Below are 1,304 nucleotides of genomic sequence, written 5' to 3'. Positions count from 1 at the left end.
TGTCCTTCAATTACATTTTTCTGCGTATCATAAAACGAATGTTTCGCATAACTCAAAGAAATGAACAATCTCATACCGTTCTCTTCCCGTCCAGACTACAAGTTCCTGGGCATCATGAAGCGACAGTTCCCCGAGACGCCCATCCTGGGTCTGACCGCCACGGCCACCACCAAAGTCCTGGAGGACGTCAAGACCATCCTCAACATCCCCCACGCCCTGTTGTTCCGAGCGTCCTTCAACCGCCCAAACTTGTTCTACCAGGTTTGGCCGCGGAGATTTTGGCTTCGTTTGTTGCCGGGTCTATTTTGTCATCACGTATTATACTGTATTACTTCTTCGTTGTTTCAGAAATTTTCATTTAAAATCGTGACGTCATTTGGTCGCTTTTAAGGACAAGCGGGCTAACCCAGATTTCGGGGGTTTCCAAAAATTTTGTCCTACACCAAAAGTGGGCATTGCCCAAGCTTTAGAAGTTTGGTTTCATTGGTGTGTTTATTTGTTTGGTTATAGAGAAAACTCTCCTTGTCTTTTTAAAGAAACTGAACTAGGGGCAAAAACTTTACCTTTAATTTTTCTTGGGGGGGGAGGGGGGAGGGAGACAGCAAATCGAGCCCTGTTATAGCCAGGTTCATATTACTTACACTTATAGAGAAAAAAAAACCCCCGCGGATTTGATTTATCACTGTTATATCCCAGTTCCTGTAATAACAGAGGCTGTTATAAATGGACTGGACTGCATTTACAACACTGTTTTATTTTTCCTGATTTCTGTGGTTTATTTATAACATTTTATTGAGTGGGGTTTTTTTTTTACTGATCTCTGGTTTATTGGTAAAATTTTCTTGGGTGTTTTTTATGGGTTTTTAAAAAAAATTGATCTCTGTGGTTAATTATAACATTTTGGTTTTTATTTTTAATAATCCTGTTATTTATAACACTTAAGGCTTTTTTTTTACTGATCTCTTTGGTTTATTTATAACATTTTGTTTTTTGTTTTTGGCTCCTCAGGTTTTGCCCAAGCCAAGTTCTCAGAAGGAAACGATGGAGAAAATTCTGCTGCTCATCTCTACCCGATTTAGAGGCATGTCTGGTAAGGGAGACAACTGGTGTGATAATGTAAGGGGGACAAGTGGTGTGATAATGTAAGGGAGACAAGTGGTGTGATAATGTAAGGGAGACAAGTGGTGTGATGGTTATTGTGAGAATGTAAGGGGGACAAGTGGTGTGATAATGTAAGGGAGACAAGTGGTGTGATAATGTAAGGGAGACAAGTGGTGTGATGGTTATTGTGAGAATGTAAGGGA

General features: G+C 40.2%; 1 protein-coding gene across 1 annotated transcript in view; it reads left to right on the top strand.

Moving 5' to 3' along the window:
* LOC101863548 (ATP-dependent DNA helicase Q1) overlaps positions 1-1,304 on the top strand; it is a gene marked incomplete in the record, with an annotated part of 14,048 nt that overhangs the window by 5,145 nt on the left and 7,599 nt on the right. The window contains 1 exon segment of the mRNA XM_013089074.2: positions 1,009-1,090. Within this exon segment, the coding sequence (XP_012944528.2) occupies positions 1,009-1,090 (82 nt within the window).

The sequence above is a fragment of the Aplysia californica genome, unplaced genomic scaffold (genome assembly GCF_000002075.1).
Source record: "Aplysia californica isolate F4 #8 unplaced genomic scaffold, AplCal3.0 scaffold00868, whole genome shotgun sequence".
Taxonomy (NCBI): Eukaryota; Metazoa; Mollusca; class Gastropoda; order Aplysiida; family Aplysiidae; genus Aplysia; species Aplysia californica.
Note: the sequence above shows the minus strand (reverse complement) of the source record. Positions and strands in the feature narration are given on the sequence as shown.